We start from the raw sequence: 27,523 nt of genomic DNA on the forward strand, positions 1-27,523 counted from the left end.
GACTTATCATCGCTCCTAGCCTGGTGCGCTTTCGTGATGGCAGAGCATTAGTTACGGCAGTTAACCCCACTTCATTGCCTGTTGCACCTCCTCAGGTCACCAGTGTGGTTTGCTTCACAGATACCGAACCACTTTCTCTGGTGTCCCTTCACGGAGACTCGCCATCTTTATCTACAAGTACTGGGGACCAGGCTACAACGGCTGCTTTAAAAGCCACAATAAATACCGATCTCACGTCAGCGCAAAAGAAAGAACTTTTGGGTGTGCTTCAAAAACACAGCGCTTCATTTGATGTATATTCCAAGCTTCTGGGTCGCACTTCTGTCGCCGTGCATCGAATTGAAACTGAAGGCAATACAATCGTACGCCGCCGCCCATATCGAGTGTCGTCCGCGGAGCGGAAAATCATCGAGGACAACGTTGCTGATATGCTCCAACGAGATGTTATCCGGCCTTCGTCCAGCTCGTGGTCATAACCTGTGGTGCTAGTCCGAAAGAAGGATGGTTCGGTGCGACTCTGCGTCGATTATCGAGCACTTAATAAGATCACGCGCAAAGACGTCTACCCGATGCCACGAGTCGACGACACACTTGACTCTCTGCAAGGCGCTGAATTTTTCTCCAGCCTCGATTTACGGTCTGGTTATTGGCAAATAATTATGCACGAAGCGGACACAGAAAAAAACTGCCTTTGCAACACCAGACGGGCTGTACGAATTCAACGTCATGCCATTCGGTTTATGTAACGCTCCTGCCATGTTTGAACGCATGATGAACACAGTTCTACGCGGCCTAAAATGGAAAACATGTCTCTGTTATCTAGATGACATCGTCATTTTCTCCTCTTTTTTTCGTCAGCATCTTGATCGTTTGGACGAAGTTTTGACGTGTATTTACAGTGCTGGACTTCAGCTAAACACAAAAAATGCCATTTCGCCAACAAGAACATCAAGGTGTTGGGCCATTTTGTCAGCAAAGAGGGCGTTCGTCCGGATCCTGACAAGCTTGCTGCCGTGATACGCTTCCCTGGGCCAGAAAATCAGAAACACCTACGAAGTTTCCTGGGCCTGGCATCCTACTTCCTGCGCTTCGTAAGTCATTTTGCTGCCATCGCGTCGCCACTGCACAAGCTGCTGACATCCGGATGAACTTTGGCTTGGAACGACGACTGTGAGCGTGGCTTTCAAGCCCTCAAGAATGATTTAACGTCTGACGTTGTTCTGTGCCTTTTCGACGAGAACGCTCCTACATGTCTGCACACCGACGCGAGCCGCCATGGCATTGGTGTAGTTCTTCTACAGCGGGATGCCACTTCACGGGAAAGAGTTATACGTATGCTAGTCGTGCTCTTACGGCTGCTGAACAGAACTACTCCATAACTGAGCAGGAGTGCCTCGCTGTCGTTTGGGCCATACAAAAATTTCGACCGTATCTTTACGGACGCCACTTCACAGTGATTACAGACCACCACGCCTTGTGCTGGCTATCGACACTGAGAAACTTGTCTGGTCGCCTCGGTCGTTGGGTGCTCCGCCTGCAAGAGTACGATTTTGACGTCATCTATAAGTCTGGCAAAAGACACCAAGATGCAGATGCTCTCTCTCGCTGCCCCCTTCCACTGCCATCATCAAGTACGTCAGCTGATTGCTCGTCTGGTGGGTAAGGCACTGCGTCACCCCTCACATTATCACTCTTTGCGGTTATCGAAACGCCGGCTCCAAATCGCTATACCGAGTTCGCCACACGCCAGCGTGATGATCCATATTGCAATCGCATTATCCAACGCCTAAATGGCATGTCACCTACTCCTAATGCTAGATTGTGCCGACAACTACGGCAATTTAAGCTCGATAACAATGTACTCCATCGTTACGTTTACACTACTGATGGACACCGCTGGGTTCCAGTACTTCCGTGTTCTCTACGTCATCAAGTCCTCGATACCTTTCACGACGACCCATGTGCAGGCCACTTGGGATTTCACAAAACACAAAGCCGCATCAGAAACCGTTTCTTCTGGCCGGGCATCTCTACCTTTGTGGCCAAGTACGTTGCATCTTGCCATCTGTGTCAACGGCGGAAGCGACCAACTTCGTCTCCTGCTGGCCTTCTGCAACCTATCCCGTGTCCCGAGACTCCTTTTGCCATCGTTGGCATAGACCTACTCGGACCTCTCCCCATCACGCCAGCAGGTAATCGTTGGATTGTGACTGCTGTCGACCACCTAACAAGGTACGCAGAGACTGCTGCACTACACACAAGTTCTGCTTCAGACGTCGCAGACTTCTTTCTCAACGCCATTGTATTGCGTCACGGTGCACCTCGCGTTCTCCTGAGTGATCGCGGCAAGACGTTCCTGTCCACCATAATCGAAACCCTGCTCGCAACCTGTGGTACAGTACCTAAGAAGACGTGAGCCTACCACCCCCAAACTAATGGGCTGACAGAGAGATTTCATGGACACTAACAGACATGCTGTCGATGTACATCGCACCAAACCACGACAACTGGGATACCATTTTGCCTTTTGTGACGTTTGCCCATAACACCGCTGTTCAAAGAACTACTGGCTACTCACCTTCCTACCTCGTGTACGGCCGTTCACCGACATTCACCATCGACGTCTCTTTCCTAAACGTGCCAACCGACACCTTGGCAACCGTATCAGGGCAGTTCATCACAAGGCTCGAAGAATGTCAGCAACGGGCTCGCCTTAATACAGAATCCAATCAGAAAGATCGCAAGCAACGCTACGACAGCTCTCATCGCGACGTCTCCTTCTGTCCGGGGGAAGAAGTGTTGCTTTGGACGCCCATTCGTACTCCAGGATTGTGCGATAAATTTCAGTCACGCTTCATTGGACCCTATACAATCAATGAAGAAACGTCACCAGTGAACTACCGTGTCACTCCCAGCGACCTTTCTTCGGATCGTCGCTGTCGTGGTTCGGAGATTGTCCACGTATCACGTCTGAAGCCATTCGTTCGACGTTCCGTTTCCGTCTAAGACGCGTCCGCGCGCCCGGGCTGGCCGCTCACGCGTGGGGGGGGGGGGGGGGGAAATAAGTGTGAGCATTATTCATACGCGTCATCTTACCATATGTACATACTCATCATCATCAGCCTGACCTGTGTTGTGGGGCAGTATATATATATATATATATATATATATATATATATATATATATATATATATATATATATATAACGAGCCTTTAGGTACACACTTCTTTCCCTTATTCATTAACGAGGGTCTCGTACTGGCAGACTCGGTGTCATTAGGTTGTATACGAGGGACTATTGGTCAGCCGGCCGCTCGTAATAAGTTCACGTCCCACGTGACGCCACACATGCGCATATAAGAGCGTTTCACACTCGCCGCTTGGCTACAGAGGGCGCTGACTTACACCCCCACTTCTAAATTCACATATAAACCCAAAAAAGTGAGGGGAGGGAAAGCCGCTGTGATAGCTCAGTGGTTAGAGCATCGAACGCGTTATTCGAAGGTCGTAGGTTCAATTCCTGCTCACGGCCGGTTATTTTTTCACCCTCTATTCTTTCTTCTTATTTACATTCCATTTGTTCTAATAACTTCCCCTATACAATACATTCCTTGGTATTATTGTCTGTTAGATCTCATAATATTGTGTCAAAACACGGAAAAACGAGCCCTTAGGTACACTTTTCTTTCCCTTATATATATATATAATCCTTGTTGGCAACGCTCCCGTTGTGCCATATCCCATACCTTCACGAAGACTAACTGGCCCATTCATTGAATTATTACTCCCACTATATATATATATATATATATATATATATATATATATATATATATATATATATATATATATATATATCTGTATATCAAGACGAGCAAGGTAGGTTTGCCACCCCCCTCCCCCACTCGCGAAAGAGTTGGTAAGTTGGTATATCGTTGTAGGCAGGCTTGATATTGGAAAAGGAACTGCGTTATTATGAGTAGTAAAGCGTTTTACAACAGCAAAGCAACAACCAGGCGTCACACAATGCGAATTGCGTAACGAGTTAGTCAGCGAATGCTCCAAACCATTACTGAAGCTTAAGGCATAATTCTTCATCCTCACCAGCCACAGCGTTAAAAATGCACAAAATTCTTCGCAAGTATGTAGCACATACTATTCTTTTCGAAAGTTTGACGGAAAATGGCTTGGTGAATGCCTCCCTACCACACAAAAATTACTATTATTTTGACGTTGTAGGTCTGGTGGTTTGTGGTGGTGGTTGGAGGTCTGGTGGTTTGTAGTGTCGCTGGAATTGTTACAGTTACATGAAGCTGCAGTCAAGGCGTCCTCGTTGGGCATACTTCGCAACGTAATCAAAATAATATGCCGATCCTTTTGATTTTCTCACCTATTTTCTAATTCGAGAAAAAAGATACTTTCTAGCTATAGCTAATTCAGAATTAGGATTAGCAATAACTGTCGCAGTAGTTTTATCATTTGGTGGAACTACACTAGGTTACAGTCACAGGGATGTCGGCTCAACTGCCTTCGATTACAAAAAATAAACAAAAAAGATTACCGTGCTAGTCGATTTTTATCTCGTTATGTTTTCTTTGTTTTTCAAATCTGTTGTTAACTCCCGCTATTAACTCCATCATAAATCTCAAGTAATGGTTGGGCCACTGGCTCATTTTTAATTCCCATTTATTGGGTGTATTACATTTAGCGTATATTTTCTGCGTGCTTCTTAGCTTCATATGTCTTTACCAACTTCTCCTCCATTTTATCATCATCATCATCATAATTTGTATGAATGCGGATAGTGTGCATCACAAAATTTTTATGCCATATTCCACCTCCTAATTTTAATTTATAGGCCTGGTCAGGTACCATGTCCCCTTTTGCTTTTAATGTCAAGAGCCAGAAAACAGCAATCACATTTCATTTATTTGCCGACGTTTCACAAGCCATAGGAAGAAATATTTAGAAACTATATTAAGAAAATTAAACATTACTCTTCATTCTGAAAAGATCATTTCTATTGGGACTTCTCTGGGCCACAGCAATAGGAGCGTCTGCGTAGCAGTGAACTTCTCAGAGACACAAGTAGGTTTGCTTGTTAGATTTTTTTTTTCATTTTTAATTATGACATTATAGTTTTTTTAAATGACCATTCATATATTCATTTCAAATTATGGTTATTTAGCTACTTTATTCTTTGGTCACCGTCTTATTATCCACTTTTTTATTCCCCATAGATGACTGAATAATTATTTTTCTACATCAAAGTTTGCAATTCCTTTTTCCCCATGGGAATAACCGCAGGTCTATTGGGTGATCCACCGTAGTGGGTACGAGCCAAAGAAGAGAAACAAGCAAGCAAGCACGGCTGACAGCAGCGCGCGTACATCCTCATAAGTTCGAATGGTCCAGGATGTCGGTGATCGGGCCGTTGAAGACCCTGGAGGAGCTCCTCTCCTTCGACCTTCCGCTCCTCTTCGTCGTGGAGCCGTTGAGACACATAGAGCGGGGCGAGCAGGGAGGACCTAAGAACATGCTCCTGCACGATACGGCCACCTACAAAGAAGACAAGTGAGTTGACTGTGTATACCGAAAGCAGCTTTGCGAATGCGTCCAGATCACAACCGATTCGCTTACGAGACCCCCAAAAGGTTTCACTAATAGCGTGGGGAGGGTAACCCGTTTACAGCTGCTACAAGTTGTTTGTCAGTCGGTTAAAACCAAAGAACAAATGCAAACAAGGCACCGCTTTTATGTAACGAGCCACCGCTCGTTTCTTGGCTGATCCCCCATGGTGCGTTTCGCCACAATAAAAGGATCAATCAATCAATCAATCAATCAATCAATCAATCATTCAGAATGAATTTGCATTGATGGTACATGTAATCACATTTGCTCATTTCCGTGAAGTCCAGCGCCCTGCGTACGTGTCAGTTCATTCCCACATTGGCATGCTTGTTCGTTCTGTTTTTGGTCGAAATTTTTAAACTTGCAGGCAAATTTTGATAAAGTTGCGGACCCAATTGCTCACTGAAACGTAATACTTGGAGTAGGCTAGCCGGAAATTTAATTTTTTTTGTGCGTAGTTGTCGTATCGACGTGGGTGCCTAGGATGCCACGCCGAAAGGACGCAGAAGCGGGCGCGCGCCAAAGAACGGACGTAGCTGGGTGCCTTGCAAAGGATGTCTTATAGGGCCTCTGTGGAACGCACCTCGAAAAGTGACTACGTGTCAATGTGAAGTGCGGGCAAGAATGACTTTGGTAACAGAATAACGAGAACTGGTGTCATGGTTTGAAGTCGCATAAATTAACCAACGCCTCCTAGACTGTTTCTTGAAGTTGGCAGACCTGGAGGCGAGGGGTCGTGTTGAAGTAATGTAGAGGTGAGAGCGACTGCTGTTGCCGCAATAGCCAACAAGAAGAGGAGGAAACCTATGAAATAAATGTTGGGGATTTAACGGCCTCACTACACGATACGAGTATGAAAGATGCCGCTGTGCATCGACCAGCTGGTGTTTTTAACACGCACATTCAAACTATAGGCAGCTGATTTCTTGCCGATCCAGAAGCTTGGAGGAGGACGGAACCTTGAAGACGCCAGAAATCATGGAACCCAGGTGTCACTCCGCCACACCTTGCTCAATGAGTTTTTGTAAACGACTTATGATTTACAAAAAGTCTTGCTTTGGGACAAGTTGATGCATACTTGGTGCAGACGACTGAGGCGCAACAAATATTTCGGGAAACAGAAGGAGCAGAAGAGAGGTAAGAACAGCGCCAATCTTACACTGTTCTTATTTCTCTTCTGCTTCTCCCGTTTCGCGAAATGGTTGTTGCGCCACAGTCCTCTGCACCAAGTTATTAATTAACCAGGCTTTTTCCAAGTGTTTTACGGACATTGAAGAAGTGTCTTATGACATATTCGTACATATATTTGGTTTATACACAACTGTGTTATAGGACACAAACGAAAGTTCGACCATTACTTATATTCACTTACTTTGAGTTAAACGATCTAATTGACTTGAGTGTCCCACCCGCTCTTTCTTTATTCTACAGTCTCAATCACTCACACCCATGTTTCTGCCCGGCTCCTCACAGATTCGTTTACGGGAGTAACAATGTGAAAAGCTACAATTTCCCGTTATGGCAAGCCATCGACACTTTTGTCTACTACACGGACAACATGGTGTCCATACCCCCGCCGGGCTGGATCACGGCTGCCCACAAGCATGGCGTAAAGGTCTTGGGTAAGCCCAACGTGTATACAGTGCAGTCCACACTTAAAGGGGCCATGACAGGGTAACCTGATCATTCGTAGTTTTCCAGCGGAGAATAGTACTAGACGTTCTATTACGCCTACACAGTTATAAAGAGTCGGCTGTAAAAGAATCGGCGCAAAAATAAACCTAAATGTCACCTGCTGTAGATCTTGCTCACCACCGATTTTTGCTGCATTTTGAGCGTTGCTTCTTTGACTGCGTAAAATTGAAGTTCTCCCAATGCAGCATTTCGTCTATTCCGGTTGCGTCTTACTGTCTCTACCGTCACAACCGGTTGACAGCTGCAGATGTCATGGGGCCATCACCTGTTGTCATCTGTACTGTCACCAATTGATGGGTACGTTTAACGCTTTTGCGCTCCCCAGGTACCTTCACCCTGAAATCCGAAGAAGGCGTAAAAGCCATCAACAAGATCAAGGGAGCACATCTAGTCGCCAAAGTGGCCTCTCAGCTGGCCCGCGTCGCCGCTCTTCACAGGTTTGACGGCTGGATGGTCCGCATTGTCACTGGTATGGTGAGGACCCTGCTTTCTTCGATATTTCAATACATGCAGAAACACTCGATTCTTAATCAGGCAGTTTAGTTGTACCGAAATTAACTTAGTTTACATATATATGGGAGAAGGATCGGCTTACTTTCGCTTGGGACCGCTTGACAGCTTCTCCTGCAGTCGCAGCAGGTGCCTCGAGTTTGATAGAAGCAATCTATAGTTAAACTCTTACGTGCGTTTTTCGACTGGTACACTGACTCCACTGGCGCAGCCAATCTAGGGTAGGGGAGAGAGCAGGCATGCCGGGGGGCTTGAACCTCCCGCGAAATTTTTGACTTTGGGAAGGGCTCACAAAACAGACACGGAAGGTGCTTGAAGACGCCCCCACCTCGAGATTAATTTTTAGTGACATGGGCGCCCTCGTTCGACTTACTCCATATACAAAATTAGCTTTGTTCAGGTTCGCGTTAGCTATGTACTAAACTACAGACTCGGAGTTCTGCAAGAAATGATTTCGGGAAAGCCTAGTGCTACTGCCTTGCTTTGGTCGTCGAACTCACTCGCGAGTTGACTCACTGGGAGCCACTCAGCTCCGGAACGAGTCATGAGTCTGAGTCTGAGTGAGTGCGGGTGAGTAATGATTTGGTGAGCTTGAGTCCAAGTAAGTCTGCTTGAAAACGCTTTCTTGGGTGGGAGTCCTGCTGTGTCTGCCTCCGGAAAATTGTTCTGTGAGTCTGAGTCCAGTCAGTAAAAAGTGCAATATATACTTTTTGGTTGAGTGTGAGCAAGCTCGTCATTGTTTGGCCGGCTTGTGTTGTTTGGTCATGCGAACGATGGACGGCAAGTGGAATTTCTGAAACTACATTGTTATAAAATAAGTCACCTTGCAATGTCGAACATTCATAATTCCAAGAAAAACATTGATAAATATACACATGCGTATATTCCTACGCTGTCTTGTCCTGTTTGAGTAATGTGGTTATTCGAAAGATTCACGAACTGTACCAGTAAGGTAAGAACGTCTAAATCTACAAATTCATATGCCTAACCAGCATGGCAATGTATTATCACATGTGGAGATTCCCTCTAGTACGTTTTGTGCAGAAGACATTATGGTACCAACGTATAATATACAGTGCTCGAACATACTTCCCGAGTAATTGTTCTTTACCCAGCCTTGAAGCCCAGCACAGTCACAAGTATTGGAGTCGGAATAACGCCACCCTTACAACTAAAGTTGGGCCTATAAACAAGGAATTCACGTACTTACAACATTGTTCTCGTTAAAGGAAAAGCAATCCGACCCCGATGCCCGACTTAGTGGTCTGAGAGCGTCGCTCGCGCTTTCTGCGTTGGTAAAGTCGAACTTTACATGGTGCATCGTGTGTGCTTGCAATATGCATTCAATCACAGCTTGAAACGACTGATGTTACGCGCACAGTCGTTCGTATTTTTTTTTCTTTTTTGACAAGGTTGAGGCATGCACCGATAACCGAAGCAAGTTATCAGTTTAGGAGTAGATGCGCAGGAAGACAGATTACGCTACCGTGAACTGATATTGAAAGCGAAGCTCAAGAATCCTCCAATTCTTTTTATGTTATCACAATTCATACATCACCCTTTATCGGCAGGATTGCAGCGCAGGCCACTTCGTCATCAGCCTCCTCGCTGCCTTGACCGAAGAAATGCACCGCGCTGTGGCCGGTTCCGCCGTCATCTGGCAGGAGAGCGTTCAACCCGGCGGAAAGGTCGAGCCGCAATCTGAACTCAATGACAGAAACTTGCGCTTCTTCGATTCGTGCGACGGAATCGTCTTGAATTCCAAATGGCACGAGGACTCGCTCATTGAATCTGCAGAGTCGGCCGGAAAACGCAGGGGCGACGTCTACGCTGGGATCGACGTCCTCACTCGGGGCACGTGCCACGAAAGCCGCTACGAGATGCACAAGGTAAGTGTTGACGGGACAGTTACGATGGCGGGTTCAGTGTCTTGGAACTCAGAGTGAAACAGTCAAACAGTGCCTTATGCTTTCGCTTAAAAGGGCCCTGCAGCACTTTTTTTTTAGCATAGTCAAAAAACATTGCCGATCGGCAGTCGAGGCTCCGGAGAAAACGCTTGTCAAATACTATAGCGCCGCACGCTACCTGGAATTCAAGATTAGCTATAAATTGCTTTCTCCCTCGGGAAATGACGACACAAGCTCAAAAATTACTCGTCACAGCCATTGTATGAGCCATTGGTTGATTTGCGCATGGCAGGCTCGGTCATTGCAGGGGCCCCCGTTGGAGGCCATTGTCCAAGCACGCGCGCGTGATCGTGCTGAAAAGTCGCGTATTCGACCAAAAAACAAAAAAGGAGGGGGTTAAGGGCACGAGGATTGCGTGACGTATTTTCTTGCCCCGTGCCTACCCTCCGTGCTTAGCCATATGTAAAATCTAAGAGTGCACTTTTAGATTTTACGTATGGCTAAGCACGGAGGAATGGCCACTCTGGCAAAAAGCGGTGGTGCTACGTAGCTTCACGCCGGCCGTAAGATGGCAAGACATCACTCACTGCTTCAAAGAAACGAGCGTACTACAGTTATTTAATACTGTACCCGTTCTAGTGCATTATACGCCTACGTGTCTTTGCGACTGCGATTGTGGCTTTCGTAGCCGGCGTTATCGCCTCGCTTGCACATGGTCGGGTAAGATCTGACATGAGTTGGATGCGAGAGAAGTGCACGTGGCGTCGACGCGACGACAACGTTGTCATGCTCCGTGTTCACGAGCATTTCAGACGATGATGAAGTACGGACAGCAGCAGGGAGACGCGATAAAAGATGTGCGATAACGTTCCCGGCGTGCGTCGAGGTCTCCGCTTGTTTCGTCTGCCTCTCAGCTTGGCTTCTGCTATAGGTACGAACGCCATGATTACTTTGTAAAGTGCGTATTGCATTCGTCACTGAAGACTCAAACTAACATTTGTCACATTGTGCCACCGATGTCGGCCCACATTTTACCGAGCGCCCATAATCTGTTGGCACGGGCATGCACCATCACGTGGGGCAGTTTCTCGTATTCTACGCCCTCCCCTTCTTTTATTTTCTCTGATCGCATTGGTAATGTTCACAAAGCGTACAATGGTTGTTGAATGCCTGCCTGTCTTAAAAAGAATTCTGTTCTCAGTCATCGCAACGTCTTGTTCTCTGTGCATCTTCCCCGCTAGCTCATTGTCTCGTTTGTGCCGTTATTCGTTGTCCAAGTAACAGACACGTTATACAATACAGCACACCCTCACACCATAAACCCGCGCGGGTTTCTCCACTAGATGAGGTGAGGTTTCATCGCAATGCATCCAGCACCCCACCCTCCGTTTGGTAGAGTACGACAGAAAGTAATCCTAATCTTCGAAGCGGATGCGAGATCGAAATGGAAGTGCTGACGTGCTGCTCAACACTTTTTATCTGCAGCTTCCCCGAGATAGGAGTGTGAACTATAGAATTCTACGAATGCAAGATCAGATTTACTCCATCACAATTATCGTGAATAAACTTGCAAGCCCATAGCACTGCGCATTATTACCTTTATTCATAAATTTATTCATGGTACCTCGAAGGTCCCACATGGGGCATTAAATGAGGGCGGGGTGGGCGAAAAAATCGGTGGATCGGTTTGGACTTCATGACTTGAGAGACGGTCTTCGATAGCAGCTTTGATTGGATCAATTTCCGTGTGAAGGCGATATCTAGAGGAAGGACATTCCATTCTCCGGTGGTATGCGGGAAAAGTGGGCGCCCTTCTCAGATACGTGCAGGGGGGAGGGTAAATGCACAATGCATTTACCCCCTCTCCCGTGTGCACCACATGCCTTACTCAAGTGAACTAACTCGAAACGTTGAACTGCTGCCAATCGACGTCTCTTAACTCTCTTTTCAGGCAGTCGCCATAGCGCGCAAATACGGCCTATCTGCTGCCATATCCGGTGCAGGATGGGTGTACGTGGAAGATCGCCTTGTCCACCTAGACCCACGCTTGATGAGGTCTACCATCCACGGCACAGACTTCACGCTGAATTTCAGGCAGAACCAGTGTCAGTAAGTTCTGGAACGTTGTTATTTGCATCACTATGTCAAATAGTTAGGCTGGAGCACCTCTCTTTACCAGGTCAATTCAACGACGAAGCTGTTTATGGCTCAAGTAACACCATTAGTTAACGCCTTGAGTAGCCTACAGCACGCAAGTATTAAATGTGAATATGCATTTATTAGTCGGGCTATGTCAGGCGTCCGTCGGGATCCGTCCACCGCCCTCTCCCATAGCAACGGCGGCGGGCTTGCGCGTCCCTAGCAACCGAAGCCCCCACCATGTGACGCTTTCGCGTCGGCAGCTGTCAGCAACAGCTGCGGGCGGGCGCGATAATCCTCGCCTCTGGCAACTGGAGCCTCCTTGGCTTGAACCAACCACTCCTAGGAGGCGTTGCTTGAACGTGGCTTGCCACCGCCTCCATGCAACGCGTTTGAAGCGCGTTTGTAGTGTTTGTGCTACCAGAGTTTGTGTAGCGTTTTCTTTTTTTCCGTGCACGCTATAGATACTAGAGCTGGAAACGCGCACCACGACAGAAAAACGCCACGTGTGGCAAATGGCGCTATTGGATGCACGGTGTAAGAAAAACATATAAAGCATTATTCTTCTATCGCTTGGTTCTTTTGAAATGAACAGATTTTATTTCTGGAGAGAATACAGAAAAACGAAGCGAAGCTATAGGCCATTCGGCCGGACGTGGCTTCGCTACGCGTGCGAAACCCCATTATGAGCGTATGAAACCCCATTATGAGCGCTACGCCATTCGTTCGCATTTGTTCACGATTTCCTTCGGGAAGGTGGGGGCATTTTTCGTACCCGCAGTCCTTATGCCCAAAGCCAATTATGCAGTGAAGCAAAGTGGGATAAAATTGCGAAGTTCCTTTGAAATAAAGTGAATATACCATAACTTGATATCTTCTGAGTTTCATTACCTCCAGTTTAATATTGCCACAAGGCAGTAGTGGGATTGGGGCATAAAGCGGTAGAGGGTCTCTGCCTGGAAGAATATGTTTGTAGCAATAATTCCTAAAATACAGGTATTTTGTGCGGTTTCCCTAGTTTGTGATTTTTTCCCCTATAATTTCTGAATTAAGAAAAATAATTCACTCAAAACATTGCTTTTAGTTGCTATTTAAGGGGAATAAATGCTGGGTTTGAGAACAGTACTGTTTTTTACCAACCTGCTCTGTTATTTCAGAAATCACGAAACTCGCTGGAAAACGTTTTTCGCCGGCAGAAGTCGTGTATATTTATTTAGGTTGAACGACTTTTTCATTCACAAGAGCAAGTTCGAAACCATCGTTATTGAGCTAATGCCTTAGTCCACAGTGAATTTAATCAAAATCGGGAATCGTGAAGAGGCGTCCCATCTAATCTGGACCGATATTATCTGGGCACACCAACTAGCGTTTTTGTACAGTTACGTGAGATACGATGCAATAGAGTTAGCGGCCAGACTTACTTCCTATAACACCCAATGCCTTACCAGACGAACTGTCGTCGACAAGAGACTAAATATACGTTAAACGCTGGGGCGTAAAGCTCATAGATGAGGAATGACTCACGGTATTCTCTGTCATATTTTGCAGGGAACCCTCATTCGAGTCATAAGAAAATGCTGTCAGCCCGTGCACGCGGATTTGGGCGCACGTTAAACAACTCCAGGTGGTCGAAATGTCCGGAGCCCTCCACTATACGGCGTCTCTCATGATCATATGGGTGTTTTGGGAGGTTAAACCCCACGTATCAATCAATCAATCAATCAATCAATCAATCAATCAATCAATCATTAATTAATCATATTCCAGTCATAAGCCGTTTAGGTTCTGAAAAGAGTGGTCGGGAAGTGAACGTGTCCTTAGATTGACGGGATGCTTCGGAGGGTCAGCATGAAATTTATGATTGTTTAAGCACAGCGTCAAATACCCTTTTGTTTGCCCTACGGAATGTTTTTTTTCTTTTTTTGTATATCACGCATTCAATCATGTAATACATTGTTAGTGTCGCAGACGAAGTTGCGCTTGACTAGTAAACAAAAGTTCTTAAAGCAGTACTAGTCATCTCTTGCAACGTACACTTGTACGGGAACACTTTGCATTGCTGTTTTCGGGAACAAACACATCAGATAGTGCCAGGACTGCCTGTTTTCAAATATAATAACGATGAGGATGACGACGATGATGATTTATGATAGTACGTCTTGGATAGTTGCAGCCTTGCGATACACTTCTGAAGGCGGTTTTGCAAAGTGGTTTGGAGGCGTTCATGTTATGATGTTTTTCAGTATATCAGAAACACACACCCCGCTGCGGTGGTCTAGTGATTTAAGTTGCTCTGCTGCTCACCCGTAGGTTGGCGGGATCGAATCCCGGCTGCGGCGGCTGCATTTTCGATGGAGGCCGAATTGCTGTACGCCCGGGTGCTCAGATTTAGGTGCACGTTTAAGAACCCCAGGTGGACGAAATTTCCGGAGCCCGCCACTAGGGTATCTCTCATAAACATACGGTAGTTTGGGGATGTTAAACCTCATATATCGCTCGATCATCAGAAACGCGCTAAACTGACGCAGAATGTGTTCGCACAAGATGTGGTGAGCTGTACGCTTCAAACTTAAGTTCTTAGAAGTGCATAGCAAAGTTGTGTGGTCATGTACATACATTAGCACCTTTCATAGCGTCGTCAACTAACTCTGGTAGGGAATTTTGTTTGACCAGAGTACTTAAAAAAAAAAACCTCCGCACAAATGTTATATTCTTCGCCAGTTCCACTTGTTTCTGTTGTACTAAAAGCACAATAACGTTTTAATACAAAGTGAACGTCGCAGAACCATTTGTGCCCAACCGCCTAAAGCAAGTGTCTCGATAAAAAGAAATTGCGTACGATGAATTGTGGGTTATAATGCTCTATCGCCTGCCGCTGTGAACGTTTTGAACAACAATCTGTTCTAACATCTTTTGTGAATGTGACTACATTGTTTTCTTCTTTGACTGCAACCCCCCTGCTGCAATGACCACTAGGGCGATGCAGATATATAATAAATCAGAATAAATATTAACGCATAAACGTGAATAAATAAATAAATTATTATTCCACTCAGTGGAGATGAATAAATAGGTCTTGGCATTTACTGCACCTAATATTTCAAGTATAACGCGTTTTATAATGTAGCGAGCTTATATATTGTTGTTAGAAGCGACTTCGTTATGGCTGGGTTCAGCACTGTTCTCGCTCTGCATCGTGTCTTGTCGATGCAGGTTGTGGGCCCTACCCGAGAAATGCCGGCCACAGTGGCGTGTTACCACGCTGCCGCTGTCCACGACGTTCTGCCAGGGATTCGGCACCTCTCTGTACAAGAATGGCCGAGTCAGTTGAGCGCGTTTTTTGAGCATTTCAAGCTAAATATATAGATGGGGCATAATTGCTATATTGACTTAAAGGGCTATAAAAAGAAACAGTGACTTGGTTTATATTGCCGTTGTACACTCTGAGAAGTCGAATACCGTATGTTTCACTCAGATGAGTTCACTATTGGCAGGGAAAAACAACGCGCTAGTTTCACTTTTAAACTTCGTGCGGACATCTCCCCGCGTGACGTCAGAAGTTTCAAAATGTATTTCTTAGTATTTTCGCGACATTGGCTCGATGAAATTGTCTGAAACTTACGCGTAAGCTAGCTGTGTGACATCCACAGATGGCAGTAAACTTCATTTTGATCGATTATATGCTACGTTGGACCTAGTAAACGCCTTCGAAATCTATGACGTCACAGTGTTTGGTGCGGGCATCTCACGGGGGTGTCGCCACCCGCATTTTCTTTTCGTGCGTTTTTCGCTTATATCAAGCGTCGTGTCTCGGTAAGGGTGGTGTTTTCGATGTTGTGAAATTGTACTTTACTAATACGCGAAAAATCGTTTTGCTCTTTAGTGTCCCTTTACACCACGGGTATTGAAAAGGGGAAAGGGGGTCTAAATGTGTTCCGCTCAGTGAGAGGCAGGTTTGTATAAAAAAAAAAGACTTTTGTTTGTGTTGAGGGAGGGGGGCGCCTCTTTCTGTGGAGTGGTTACTGCCGGGTGTACAAATTACTAAGATTCATGGTATTCTAAAGTGTTATTACGATGACCACTAAGAGAAAAACCAAAATAGAAAATGGTCATTTACTTTTCACACGCTCAGTCGACGTGTTCAGGCTGTCGGATCGGCAGGTTTACTCTATCTAAAATTGTGGTTGATCCTTCTAATATAACAATCAGCACAACAAATGAAATGTAAACGCGTCTGCACATAAGTAGTTCAGTGTTTATTGTACGTTAATGTTGGTGTTTGGTGACTACAGCACACTTAAACGTTGGTGCACCCATGTTGGTGCCGGGTGACACATCTGCATCACAACAACTGCAAATCGTGGAACGGGTTTTCACTAAATCGTTCTTTAAACTAGCGGTAGCTACAGCAGACGGTACATCGTTCAAAGGTCGGAGACCGTTCTGTAGATGCGCTCGGCATACGGCGCCTTCTTCGCGAGCTGTGCCCTGCTGGAGGGCCACTTCGGCGAAGGTACGATAATTTGAGGTCCTGCCTCGGTTCCCACCAGTTGGTCTGCGATGCGCTCGGCTTAGCGAGCACGAGATGCAGATTTCTCAGCTTGAGCCGCGAACGCGCAAAAGCTTCTCGCTCCCTCCTGCCGTGTCTTTCGCTGCACAATGACCTCCGAGAATTCGCGACCAGCCGGCGCACGATCTCGGAGGCCATGACTGCACTCATAGAGTTTCATACAATAATACCTAGAGGGGAATCTGGCGCTGGTGTTTATGTGGGCTCCTTCAGCAGCGCTTGTACCCCAACGGGAATTATGGCAAGTACAGGCTTCGGATCCGCTTCGGATGGATTGGGTTCATGAATTTCGCGGCGCTTCTTTTCCGAGTGTAAAACAAAAAGATATGAACCTATATATAATTGAAAATTGCTTCGTTTGTTTGTATGCAAAAGTTATTGCTAAAACGTTTTGTGACGAGGTGGCAAAAGTGAGACCTGGAATCAGGGTATACATTGCTCTTCCATTGCGTTCTAGATTTGGTATCAAGATGTAATGAATTATTTTTAATGCATTTGTAAACAAACATGCTTGTTTCTCCGCCGAAAGTACGCATTATCTATTTATGGAAGTAACTGTACAGTATTATGTGTGGAACACTTAACGTTTCGTTTTTTGTGATACTAGGTGGGTCTTTTCGAATGGTCTACTTCTAACGCACCTCTGGTTTAGTTGTGAAGTCGAGTCGGCGGAGCGCGACGGTGCGTTTACTTAGCTTCGCCATCATTTTGCAGTCAATTTAAAATGAGCTTAGGCCAGACGTGGTAGTGACAAAACATGAACTCGATGCAATATCCTGCACTGGCATAAGATGCTACATCTATATGCTCAGCGGTGAGTGGACAACGCCGTTTGAACTCTCAAATGGTCAAGTGGCACGCCCATCTATGTGCCTGTGGCGCAGTTTGTTGAGCACCCGGTGTCTATCGCCGAAGACCGAGGGGTCATGGATTTGAATTCTAGGGTCTTCCGAATTTGCGGAACTTTTCCTTCTAGCTTTGCTCTTTGTGTTCTTTTCGTGTATAATTTACCAACGTCATATTTGTGATGGAAACACATCAGTGAGGTGTTGGTGGACCCCAGCATAAAACACTTTCATGTTAAAAACTTGGAACCTTTGATGTGCTTGGGTCGCGAAACCTCTTTACCATTTTTTAGGTCATCAAACCAGCCCCTTGGTTCAACCTGTCAAAACAGGAACTGCAGCCCCGATACCAAGGCGGCAAGCTTTGCGGAGGTGGCGGGACGGCCATGCTGGATACATCAGTCTCCTTCAATGGTGGTGGTTGCCTGCGTTTGGAATACGACCCTAAACTAGCAACAAAACCAAACGTCGTCCCGTACTTCAGGTAAATCTGTGGCATTTCTTTCGGGGTCAGTGCAAAACGTGGGTGTCTATATACTTGTATATTACTGGGTGTCCCATACGACATGGACCGACATTTTGAAAAATACTGGTTTTAGGTACGCACAGCTACAGCTAATAAGGCGATTCGTCACATAAACAAGAAGATGCGTGAAAGAGCGAGTCAGGAAACTCCCACAAAAAGCCAACAAGAATGCCGAAAAAAAGAGCCCAGCTTGTGGCCCTTATTAACTCTTGCAGCAGTTGTGAAGCGCCATTCGAACACATCGATGTTTCGGCTACCGACCGGAGGATCGCGGAATCGAATCCCAGTGGCGGCGGCTGCATTTTCATGGAGGCGAAAATGCTGGAGGCCCGTGTGCTCAAATTGGGGTGCACGTTAAAGAATCCCAGGAGGTCGAAATTTCCGGAGCTTTCCACTACGGCGTATCTCATAATCATATGGTCGTTTTGGGATGTTAAACCTCATATATCAACCATCATCTAACAAGTCATCATCAAGCAAGGAGCTGACCTGTGTCGCCAGTTAGGCAGACAGAAATTAGCGCCTTTCTTTCTTCCCTTCATGAACCACTTACTACTTACTATTGTTTTCTGCCACGATGCTGCGGCACTTTCATACAGTCATATGCCTTTTGAGCAGCGCCAAGACACGTTGATAGTCTCTGTAGTAGAGTTTCTGTCTCAGCCACCCCAAGGTGCCACCAACTATAGTTCACTGCGACGCGCAGCTCGTCATTTCACTATCCGCGATGGACCCCTGTAATGTCACCTCAAACTTTCTGACAGCCGCCAATGCTTGTTGGTGATTCCTAGCCACCTACGGGCCGACATCTGCACTTGCTTTCACGCAGATCTCTATTGCGCCCACGCCAGTGTAATAAAACGAATGCATGCCTTCGGCTGTGGTACTATACTAGCGCGAAATCTACCGCTTTGTCCAACATTTCGTATACGTTCGTGTTCCAAATGTTAACGCCGGAAGAGCCCATCGCACAATGTCAATGAACCTCCGCAGCCATTGCTTTGCCACTCGATCCTGGCCTTTTGAGCACATTGGAATTGACCTGCGCGGTCCCCTTCCCAACAAGCCTAACGGGAACCACTGGATGATTGTCACTGTTGATCTGTTGAAACTCTACGCTGAAACATCAACGCTGCCAAAGGCCACATCACGTGAATTATTTATCCGTCACGGTATTGTTCTTCGCCATGGCGCGCCTCGTGAGCTACTTGGTGACCGCGCACGTATGCGTTCCTCTCCGAAGCCGCAGAAGCCCTTCTTCGTCAATGCAGTATTATGCATCAGACAATCAGCGCGTACCATCCCCAATAAACGGATTGACCGAATGCTTTAACCACACATTGAGCGACAATCTTTCCAGGTAAGTGACAGCTGACCAGACCAACTGGGACCGCATGCTATTCTTTGTTACTTACGCTTAACACAGCACCACTCTGTTTAAGGCAGTAATCTCTCCGTTCTTCTTTTTCTAAGGGCACGAACCTACCTGATTCATGGACACCATTCTTTTGTACCGCCCGGACGCTTCAGAACCCACGACTCTGTCTGAAATCGCCACTCATACCTAGGAATGCAGGCAACTCATACGTTCATTTACCGCTCAAGATCAAGCGTACCAGAAGCACCATCACGATGAAAACCTGCCTCTCTGTTCATATTCGCCGGGAACATTGGTATGGCTTGGCGTTCCCTCATATGCTCCAGGCGTTTCTACAAAGGTATACTGCCGAAATACGAAGACCTCTTCAGAGTCCTCCTATACGTCAAGCCTCTCCGGTCAACTAGGCATCAAGACTGTTCATGTCGGTCGATTGAAGCCGCTTGACGACCTACCCGTCGTACCCGTTCCACGGGTCACCAGGCTCCTTTTCTGTGGAGAGCAACTTGTAGCATAGATATATGCCACAGACAGAAGCGCCAGCAAAATAAGACAATGAAGACAGTTGTTGCTGCTTGCCCCCGCTGCTCCCCCCATCTGGTCGGCGTATCTCTGCTATTTATTTAATAAACGTTCCTACCGTTCACCGCTAGCCGTGCTATCACTCAGACTCTCTTTGATCCAGACTTACGGCTCGATCTGAGTCTGAGTCGACTTATGAGTAGTGAGTATAGTTGCCGACCTATATAGACTTTAGGAGGCGAGTAATGTCACGGGTATTATTTAAAGGTCTTCTGATACCAAATTTGAAAACGCGAGATGCTTTTGTTGAAGGATAACTGCTAGCTGACCTAGTTGGAATCGTTTAAATTATTTGTCCGTGTTTGTTAAGCGCAAAGTACTTCCATGTTTGTGTTGTTTGTGAGTGCTACATGCTAGGACAACGCTGGCCAATTATGAGCGAGGACTTTTGCCTATACATGATATTTTACTTAGGTGTCAAAGTGAGGGTGACGAACCCGTCTGAGTTATTAGCACCAATTGACTACTTGTCTGGTTGACGTAGACAGAGGCCCGGATGACGTTCCGCGAGTAAGGCGAGTATTGTGGACGTCAGAGAACACTTGCGGGGCACGTACAAAACTCCGACTCTCGAAGTGTTTTTCGCTGCTTACGACAGGAATGCGTTGCTTTTTTTTTCTAAGGGGAACGCGCTCAAAGCATCCACATCGCTTCACTCTTCACCACCTGCGAGTCCTCCAATTTGAAAACGGTGCGTTCAGCGTCACAGCTTAAGCGCACGTATTCTCAGGGGCTTCCACTGTGTGGGGCTAGTTTCTTACGGTATTTAAGCGAGTGTTCTGGACTGAGTCAAAATTGTTCTGAGTGAACGATGATGTTGTATGATGTGTTAGTTGTACGATGCGTTAGAGAATTTACGGTTCAATTTAGCAATTACCAGACTCAAAGCTGCAAACCACTGTAAGAGAGGCGTCCTGAGCACATAGCCGTCTTCTGTATTCATACGGGCAGGGTTCCTTTTGGCGTTGCATAAATGGTTGCCAGACTGGGAAGGTCAGTGTTGCCAGACGGCCGCTAAATTTGACCGCAAATTGTTTTCGTAGTGGTTCCTTTGTGAGAGTTTGGTGCCATCTGCGGTGCGATTCGCGAACGAGCGACGCTGGCCGTTTTAATTAACGGAGTGAACCGCGCCTAGCAGTAGTCGAGCGTGGCGCTGCCGTGCAATTAAGAGGCAGTTTTTATTAACGAAATGAACCAAGCCTAGCAGAAGGCGACTCTATTCAGTTTTCCCCGTCATCCCTAATACTGAGACGCGATATCTTAATTGCACAGCTGCGGACACAGCAAGAGAACGCACCCCGACTTCTGCTAGGCGCGGTTCATTCCGTTAATTAAAACGGCCTCTTAATTGCACAGCAACGCCGCGCTCGACTTCTGCTAGGCGCGGTTTATTCCGTTAATTAAATTGGCCTCCTAATTGCACGGCAGCGCCACGCCCGACTTCTGCTAGGCTCGGTTCATTCCGTTAATTAAAACAAATTCTGTAGTGCGTGGTTCATTCTGTTGGTTAAATTGGCCTCCTAATTGCACGGCAGCGCCACGCTCGACTTCTGCTAGGCTCGGTTCATTCCGTTAATTGAAACGAATTCTGTAATGCGCGGTTCATTCCGTTATTTAAAACGGAAACGAAACGGCCTCTTAATTTCACGGCAGCACCACGCTCGACTTCTGCTAAGCTCAGTTAATTCCGTTAATTAAAATGGCCAGCGTCGCTCATGCACTTGCGAAATGCACCGCGGATGGCACCAAACTCTTACGAAGAAACCACAACTACACGAGAAAATTTTTCAGCCAAATTTAGCGGCAGTATGGCAATAACCATTCCAAAGTCTGGCAACTGACTTGTGCAACGCCAAAAGAAACCTTGGCTACATACGCATTTCAACTACAATGGTTTGCCTTTCTTTACACGTATAACATGAGAAGCCACAGACTAGGAGCACCCCAGTTGTGGCACGCTCAGCCTCGATCAACCTGCGCAGCACGATCACATAAAGCTTTGCCGCTTTCAGCGAGAAGCAGACGTAGAGGGCCTATTGTAAGTGTGCATATGTGAAAAACAGAGTAGCAAATAACACTGAAGCTCAAAATAAGCCCACAACTCACCGGCTATAAAACCCCGCCGGTCACCAGCGACTTCTGTTTTGTCATGGTGCGTGTGACGCCATATATTGCATGATACGGAACCGTGGCCTGCTAGCAAATCAGCTACAAAACGCGGTGTAGTGTGTTTCTGCAGCACCCGGTGGCGCTGGTTGAGACGCTTATTTGCAATGGCAAGCTGAACGACGCTGAGATAGCTCTTCCGCACGCTACGCCACTGATGACGAGCGCACCAGAGTTGACCGACTATCCGGCCACTTGTGTGTTCTATAAAAATGTTCAAATATAAACTAATTTCAAGGCCAATTGTGGTAAAATTTCACCTGCTTGTAGTGTGAAAGCATAATAATTAGCCCGTTGAGCACGTATTGTTATCGAAAATAGGGTGTCACGGCCCCTTTAAACCAACAAGTTGCAGCCGTCATCACAGGTACAGCCATCGCTGTGCCAATCCCGCGCAATGCATGTGCCCTCACAAACTTCTGCAGGTTGTTCGACTTCAATCTGCCGCTGGACTCCCTCTGTGTCAGCTACACGTACACGGACAAGAACCGAGGCAGCTTGGCAGGGCACGACATGAGCTTGACGCTGAAAGTCAGGGAAGCCGCTGGAAACATTGCGGAATTGACCCTGGGTTCGCTCATCTTCGTTCCGCAAAGCGGAAAGTACATCGTGGAGCGCGACTTCACCAGCAGCACCCAAGGTGACGAGGGCCAAGAACAGCGCGACTGGTGGACAAGGTTTGTACATATTGACGCGTGTATGTGCCAGTGGCGGCCACAAGGAAGCAGCGCGAGTGTCCTTGGTGGAGGGTGGAGACGAAAAAGACGTTGCAGTCTTTGTCCTGTGATCGATAGGTGCTTTGTGTGCTCGTCGATCCCGCGTCGTCACAGTATATACAAAAAGCGCTACGCCTGTGCGGAACACGCAGAACACTGGTGTGGCCTTCATATATATCCCGAGGGCCCCTACCGCAAGTGCAAGCCGAAGTAAACCCACCGTGAAAGCAATCGTCACATTTGTCGCAGTATTCAAGCGGACACTATACGCGTGTCTAAGGCAATATTATCAGCTACGTCAGTGCACGCTTTTTCGACGGTTTTATAGATGATGATTAATATTATTAATTGATGAGCCGGCTACTAAATCACAATATACAGCAAGAAGTTTCCTTAATGTTGTCAAGCCAATTCTTACAATGAACGGAGGAACATAAGTACAGACAGCTTTTGCTTCGTCATATGGGGCTTCCAGTTGTGCATCTTACGTCCACTGTCAAGAGCGCTGCCCACTCGCGTCTGTTTTAGAGCTCTGTCCTCTTGTGCCCTCGTGTCTCACGCGTGGGTCTGCTCAGCCGTTTCTTCTTTTACCGTAAGACGCTGTACCAGTTCAAGTATACGACGAGCCAACTCGCCCACTCTTCAACACTTGAGTACTGGAAAGAGCGCCGCTTGCCGACGCTTGGTTACATAATAGATCCTACGAACTCTGAACGATCTCTTCATTTTCGTTAATTCGGCAATTAGCAAAGATTGAGCCCTCAACAGCGTGTTTTCACCACTAGATTTTCATTCAGCTCGCTTACAAGTTATCGTAATTTTGGAGCACCCTCTATAGCACAAGCGTTGCCGCAAATTGATTCCTGGCATTTATACCGCTACCTTTGGTAATCCTAATCATATATCGTGAGGAATCTGTAGAAGCTGATCTAATGTGAAAATTTGTACTTTTTTCTGGTTGACAATACATTCACATGAAATGAAAGCAAGATATAATGGAGGATTTCATAGTTCCACGTAGCGCCATAGCATTAAGTTGTTGCGATGGCTTTGACCGAGCTCACTGGAAGCTAGGTATACTTCCAGAGGACCGCAAAACCGCAAAATTATTTTTTTTGCCCTGAAGACGACCAGGCCTTTGATGAACTGACTGCCATTGGTATAGTTGTTATCAATTTGAGAATTCAGTCCTATTTTCTGGTGTTCATCTGCATCTGCAAATGTTGTAGAGTTCACACGCTCTCTCTACTAGTAAACAGTCTAACAGCTGGTGCGGACAGTCCGCTTTTGTCAAATTGGATTATCCCTAGACTATAACAATGGCTGTATTTTTCCTGTTGTCATTTCTTCGACTCTTTGTTCAACTTGCATCTACACCGACTGCCGGTTTTGTCTGGAATGGCCGGCTTTTAGAAGAAACTTTATTTTAACAAAAACGTATGTAAGCTTTAATTCATACAAGACATCATATCCAACTGTATTTCATACAAAAAAGCATTTCATGCCTGGTCGCCGCAACCAAAGCAGCTCCATCGTCCAATTTTCATGTTCTAGAGCTTAAACTCTGTCATGTTCATTGCTATATCCGGCAGGTGTGCTTCGACACCTTTCAAGTAAACGCTCTCTGCCTAGGCAAGCCAGTAGGCTTTCACATGCCCGAAACTTTTGCATCGGTCCTCACACAGCCGCACATGGCAAGCTCAACAAATAAATAAATAAATAAATAAATAAATAAATAAATAAATCAATCAATCAATCAATCCAAATTTTGTTTTTGCGTTACAATACAGTGCATTCTAAGTGCGAAAATATGGGATCAGAAACAGAAGCTGTGCCAGCGCGGTCACCACACACCTCATTTATGGCACCTCGAACGTGGCAAGCTCAATGGCCCCTCATGCCTCATTTTCAGGAAATACCTCGTCAAGGACGTCACGGGTTCTGCCAACCTGGAGGAAATCGGAGTCTCTTTCGGTGCCAACGAGAGCCTGGCTTTTTTCATCGGTGAGCTCGTCGTGGAGCGCGCAGAGGTCGGCAGCATGGCTTCGAGAGACTCGCCGAGCAACAAAGATGGCGCGGACAGACCGGAGACGGAAGCCGGGCTTCGGGAATGGCTGGCCAAAAAAGACGAGACTGGACAAGACGACCCCACGCAAGAAGCCCCAATCGCTTTCGACGTCTCCATGTCGAGTGACGAAGGTGATTAGCGAAAATCAATAAGCAGGAGTAGAGCCGAGCGAATGGCATCCTAATTCAATCGATGGCAGCATTGGTCGCGTGCTGCGACAGTCACAATAAATTACCTTCAGTGTATCGCTTTCCTCGTAGTAGCGCACTTCGACAAAAGCGGCAAGAACAAAGCTCGATGGTACTATCGCCTATTGTTCTTGTTTTGCTTACAAGCTTATGGCACGTACGCACTCTGCAAGAATGCGCAGTTGAAAATTAAGAAGGTTATGTGAAGAGTGTTGGGACTCATTAAAAAGTAAAGTAATCAAATGGGAGTATTGCGTAATACATTAAATAAGATTACAAATATTCTATTATTTAACTCGTATTCCAGGTTGCCGTATGAACCAGATTGGAACAATTTTGAACAGATTAGTTAGATTATGCCACAATTTATTTGAAGACAAGATTTTAGTATGCCACAAATTATTCAACACAAGATTTTAGTACTCACAATCAAATTACAAATGACATCAAAGGCATCCATGTGCCAGTATCCCAAACAGGAGGCACCGAAACATTATGCAGTTTCCACAGTTAAGGTTAACCCTTTTAGGGGCGAAAAAGGGAAGTTTATTGTACACTTGTACGTACACTAACGAAACATCGAAAACAAGTAAAGGAGAGTCTATACATCTTGCAAATGAGCACCGAAATTTAATTGATCACTGAGTATCCAAATGTTACAAGTAAAAAGAAAATTAAAAAGAATCAAGTTAATCACATTTAACAGGATAACACTTATACATGCGTACTAGAGTGGGCGTATGGCTAGTTCGGGACAACTGGAAACCTCAGTTGTCCCTCTCTTACTTTGAAGAAATGTGTCTGCCATCGTCGAAGGAAGGCCTCTTCGCCGTGCATTTCCAGCTGCTGATCTAGGTAATTCCACACAATGAGCCAAATTTTCTGTGGTGCGGGATAGGCGCCTCTATGCGGATTGTGCCGTATTTCCGCTAAACAGCGTCGCCGCCACAGTACGCACAAGGTCACTGTGAAGACCAGTCTTGCAAAGAGCCCACGTTCTGTTCTCATGCGCGCCGTGCGAAAGCCGAAGAGGCGTTGTACCATGTGCCAGACGCCCCTCGCCCCCGAGCACTGAAACAGAGCATGTTGGGTCGTCTCTCTTTTGCCACAGTTTAGGCAGCGGTCATTTGGAACGACTCCCCAATGTGCTAACTGGTCACGCGTAGGCAATGCCCTCCATCTTCTCAACCAATCAAATTTGCGCACCTGATTAGGTACGCGATTGCAACGCCATCGTTTCCATTTTCTCGTGCAGGATGCTGTTTCTTCCTCTTTGCTCAGTGTGCTACTTGTCACCATTTCGCTTATTTCTTGCGATGAAACTTCTTCCAGACTGCACGAACCTATTGATTCCAATGTTCTTTTTAAGCCACTGGCAGCTCTGTAAAACTTAAGCGGAATTTCCGCTCATGGTCCGATGTACGAATTGGTCATGAAAGTACCTTTTAGTGTACCGCTCCTGTACATCATGAGCCTGTACCCGGGGTAGTTGCTGTCATCGAACAGCTTCTGTGTTATTTTTGCAGCCAGCGCTCTCATGAACGTTGGTATATCTGGGAGGCTCAAGCTTCCACGGTTTGTGGGAAGCTGTAAAAATTTCCTCCGCACCTTTGCTGGTTTTCCTCCCCAGAGGAAGGTCCCCGCCATAGCGGAAAGCATCCTGCAACACGGCTAGGTAGCAGGGCGATGTGTGCTATGTAAAACAGGAAAGCGCATGCCTGTGTCTTGATGACTGTTGCTTTTGCCGTTAGTGACAGATTAAAATGAGTGGCTGCTGCTATGACATCGGTAGATCTCCTAAGAAATTCATCCCAGGTCTTTTTTTGACACATCTGCTTCCTCAAAGTAAACGCTTATAACACCTTAACAGCTTGAACGTATTATAAGTCTCCTGGCAATAGTTCTCTGAAGCCTCCAAAGCGCAATCAATGCCTTACATTTAGTGGTGTTTAAAAAAGCACCAGACAGATAGGAATACTCAGCAAAAATGTCAAGGAATGTACTATAGGTAGACAAGTTACGAAATAAATACCGAAATATCATCGGCGTATGCGTCAATTTTGAAGGTTTCCTTGCCTGGCACCGGGAAACCCACTATGCGCTCGCAGTTTGCAACCTTTCTAATCAAAGGCTCTAGAGACAAAATGAATAATACCGGAGACAACGGACAGCCTTGCCTCACCTTTTTTTCAATTGCAAAGCTTCTTGTCACTTCATTGTTGAAATAAAGACAGCTTGAGAGGTCCTGATAAAGTATTTCTACCAGTCGCACATACCGCTCTGGGAGGCCAAATATGCGCAAAATAGCGAAAAGATACCCATGTTCAACTCTATCAAATGCTTTGGCCTGATCAAGAGAAATATATACTCCTGAGATTTGTTTCTCTTTGGCATATGCAAAGAGGTCTCTGATGATTGTAAGAGGTACGTAGACGGAACGTCTTGGTACTGCACATGGCAGCAAGGGGGACACAATCTCTTCCAAGAAAGGCCGCAGACGCCGTGATAGCAGCGTGGCTACCAACTTATAGTCTGTGTTTAGAAGGGTAATGGGCCTCCACTATTTAGGATCTGACGGCTCCATACCCTCTTTCAGTAATA

The 27,523-nt window shown here is 46.2% G+C and overlaps 1 protein-coding gene across 3 annotated transcripts; it reads left to right on the forward strand.

Annotated features, from left to right (window-relative positions):
• The first annotated feature begins 5,343 nt into the window (after positions 1 to 5,343).
• Positions 5,344 to 24,986, forward strand: LOC119180004 (cytosolic endo-beta-N-acetylglucosaminidase). 3 transcript variants are annotated; one of them, XM_075868980.1, is made up of 9 exons: positions 5,344 to 5,575; positions 7,106 to 7,254; positions 7,653 to 7,801; positions 9,409 to 9,726; positions 11,696 to 11,853; positions 15,097 to 15,205; positions 17,631 to 17,782; positions 22,376 to 22,627; positions 24,579 to 24,986. In XM_075868980.1, exons 1-9 carry the CDS (start codon positions 5,418 to 5,420, stop codon positions 24,871 to 24,873), a joined length of 1,740 nt encoding a protein of 579 aa, XP_075725095.1. In that variant the 5' UTR covers positions 5,344 to 5,417; the 3' UTR covers positions 24,874 to 24,986. The 3 variants fall into 3 exon arrangements, with proteins under 3 accessions (XP_075725095.1, XP_075725096.1, XP_037287029.2); XM_037431132.2 differs by having other exon boundaries at positions 5,346 to 5,575; positions 17,592 to 17,782; XM_075868981.1 differs by lacking the exon at positions 22,376 to 22,627 and having other exon boundaries at positions 17,592 to 17,782.
• Positions 24,987 to 27,523: the final 2,537 nt, after the last annotated feature.

Source organism: Rhipicephalus microplus, chromosome 7 (genome assembly GCF_043290135.1).
Source record: "Rhipicephalus microplus isolate Deutch F79 chromosome 7, USDA_Rmic, whole genome shotgun sequence".
NCBI lineage: Eukaryota > Metazoa > Arthropoda > Arachnida > Ixodida > Ixodidae > Rhipicephalus > Rhipicephalus microplus.